This window comes from Paracoccidioides lutzii (genome assembly GCF_000150705.2).
Source record: "Paracoccidioides lutzii Pb01 unplaced genomic scaffold supercont2.99, whole genome shotgun sequence".
In the NCBI taxonomy this organism is placed as follows: Eukaryota; Fungi; Ascomycota; class Eurotiomycetes; order Onygenales; family Ajellomycetaceae; genus Paracoccidioides; species Paracoccidioides lutzii.
This window is the reverse complement of record NW_015441045.1, coordinates 1,903-4,969: the sequence shown is the minus strand read 5'-3', so window position 1 is coordinate 4,969 and position 3,067 is coordinate 1,903. Positions and strand designations below refer to the sequence as shown.

The 3,067-nt window shown below is 28.2% G+C and overlaps 1 protein-coding gene across 1 annotated transcript; it reads right to left on the bottom strand.

Annotated features, from left to right (window-relative positions):
* Nucleotides 1–787: 787 nt before the first annotated feature.
* Nucleotides 788–959, bottom strand: PAAG_12703 (hypothetical protein; the record flags this gene model as incomplete). The annotated part of the gene is made up of 1 exon (XM_015848158.1): nt 788–959. A coding segment is annotated over one exon (172 nt), but the record flags the coding sequence as incomplete, so codon positions are not given.
* Between the last annotated feature and the right edge of the window lie 2,108 nt (nt 960–3,067).

Genomic DNA, 3,067 nt, shown 5'->3' with positions numbered 1-3,067 from the left:
ATATATACTAGTTATGAAGACTGTTGAGTGCTTATTCTTCATATAATTATAAAAAAAAGTAGCTTCAATGAAGTTCATATTCATTATCTGCAGTTCTGTCTCCTCTTAGGTCAGTTTTTGTTTTATCTTAAATGTTATAACTGAGCTGATCTCTTTCAATTCACAGAGCTGAGTCTACTGCTTTTGCCTGATTTCCTCATTTAATTTAATCTCTTTTTATTTTATATCTGCCTAGTACTCAGACTTAAAGTCTGAATACTTCAGTATTGATCAAGATATTATTATCAACATTAGCTCTGCTATCTGTTCAGAGATAAACTGTTTACTTGATCAAATCAGATGTTGATTTTTTACATCAAGTCATATATGCTGTGCTGTCAACTACTTTTATCTCAGTATGACAGAGTGCTAGTCTAGATCTATTATCAGCAAGAGAACATTTTGAAATCTTCAGTCATTTACTAGAGATTTAGAGTTAATATGCAGTCTATTACTCTACCAGAAGCATTATTATATTTCTTCATGCGATATTTAAACAGAAGTTCTTGAAACTTCCTATTGAAGAATTTTACCAACTCTATGATATATCAGATATCAATAAAATTCACATCATTTACTTCAGTATCAGCAAGAGAATTTATAGAAGTAGTAATTTTATTATAGACTAACTTAATTAATTTATTAAAACTTTTTCTCTCAATCAAGTTTTTTATTTCAAATCTCTCACAGACTATAGAATTATTTGAGGTGAAGTCTTCTTTCAAACTCACTCTTTTTTCAAATTTACTAAAGACTCAAGAGCATCACTTTTTGTGAGCTCAGTAATCATCTGTTGAGACTTCTGCTTCACAGAGTAGTTTTTTGCAATATGGTCTTTCTTCTTGCAGTAGTAGCACTGAATGTCTAGACAGGTGTCTGAGACTTTTTTAATAATAATAGAGGATTTTATAGCAAAGATGCTGAGAGAAGTCTGACTATTGAAGATTTATGAGATGTTCTTTTTGAAGATATTAAATTCATTTTCTCATAAGCACTTTGATCTTTGAGTAACATTGATTGTCTGAAGTGTGTGAGCTGCCTGAGCACAGATTTTCTAAAACTCAAAGTATATATTGATAATTGCATTGACTACTGCTATTATTCTCTAAAGATCAAAGAACAGTTTATCATTGAAGTCTGTCTTGTAGTCTCTTTTGACAATCTTGACCTCATCTACCAGATGTCAGAATTTTGTGACAAATTTATGATAGTTGTCATCATTGTGTATAATCAACTTGTGATAATCACTTTTGATATTTTACAGCTTGTTAATATTCTAATATATTGACTTAAGATATTTAAATATCTCTTTTGTAGTTTGATATTGCTCAGAGTGATTCTCTTTCATATGAGATGCAATATGATATGCTGTGTTCTCATTAGTTCAGTTTTTAATATATGTAATTCTCATGTACTCAGTGAGATAGTGATCAGCATTCTCTTAGAGCTTGATCTTCATCTGAGAGAGTCAGTGTTTAAGTTTTAATTTCTTGTCATCAGTAAGATATTTTGAGTCATCAATCTTGACAGACCTTCTGAAAGTCTCAGAGAAGATGACATCTCAACTCACTACTTGATTGCTAACTATCATATGAATCAAGATATGGCTAAGTTCATCACATTCAGCAATTAACTTATCAATCTAACTCTGCTTAACAGTGGTCTAATTAGTAGTATTGTTCCATTCTATTCTCAGATATGTGATTGTATTTCTCAATGTCTTTTCATCATTAAAGATGTCATCAAAGATCATCATCAACTCATTATAAATATAATCACTGTCTAAGTGGACTGCTTTTTTGAATTTCTCAATTGAGATATATGATTGATTGATTAATTTTATTAAGAGGTATCATCAGTTCTTTTGACTTCTTTCAAGGGGTTGAGAGCCTGTGATGGTCATCTGATGTCAGATTATGCTGTTCTCTTCAATAGCTGACTAGACACATTGTCAGATTCTCAACAAGCAGATTTTAATTCAACTAATACACTTAAGTTTTTTACTGAAATCTAAGTGAAAAATAGAAAAGAATCTTAGTATTATATTAGAGAGCAGATGTAAGCTGTCTAAGATAGAATCTCTCTGTGTTGCTAACTGCTCTATAACAAAATACTAAGATTAATGAGAAAAAAAGATGTCAGAGTCTGCTCAGATTATAAACAGCCTGCATGATCATGTGACATATTTGTAAACAATCCATGTGATCACATGACCAGATCATACTGGTCTACTGGATTACATGTGGGGCGCCATCACGTGGTCATGTGATGGAGATAAACCTAGGCCCCCCCAGCGCTGAGCCCCAGCGCTGAGCCTAACAGAAACTAGTATAGAAAGTTTTAATATTATAATTATTATTCTCTTTTATAGATACTGATCTCAATGTCTATTGAAGATATTTATTTCTGAATATATAAAGAAATGAGATGATCGTTAATATAGAAATAAAATATAATATATTTATTAATATAAAAGTAAAGATGTAAAATATTTATTTATATATATAATAATATTTATAATATTTATTCAGTAATAAAGAGATTGATTATATATGATAATTATCATGAAAGTATTTATTACTATATAAATAAAGAAAAAAGATATTTTTTACTCTTTGAATTTTTATTTCTTTATAATTTTATAATTACAATTATTATAACTTTTTTATAGTTACTACTATCTCTGATTTTAAAATTTTTCTTATTTTTTTCTTATTTTTATCAATATAATAAAATTTATCTTTGTATTCTTCAAGAAAACCTCTCTGATTTTAATATATTTAATATAATTATATGTATAATAGTAGTTAATATTTAATAAATACATTGAGTTATAGCTTATAATTATTAGCTATGTGACTGATATTATTTTATAGATATTCTCTATAAGTGATGTATACTCAAGCTGAGTAATTTCTTTATAATGTGTAATTTTCTCTATTGTGAAAAGTATTAAAGTTTTTACTGTCTTATATAAAAACTATATATTTGAGTAAGTAAAGTGTATTTTTAACTGCTATATCATAGA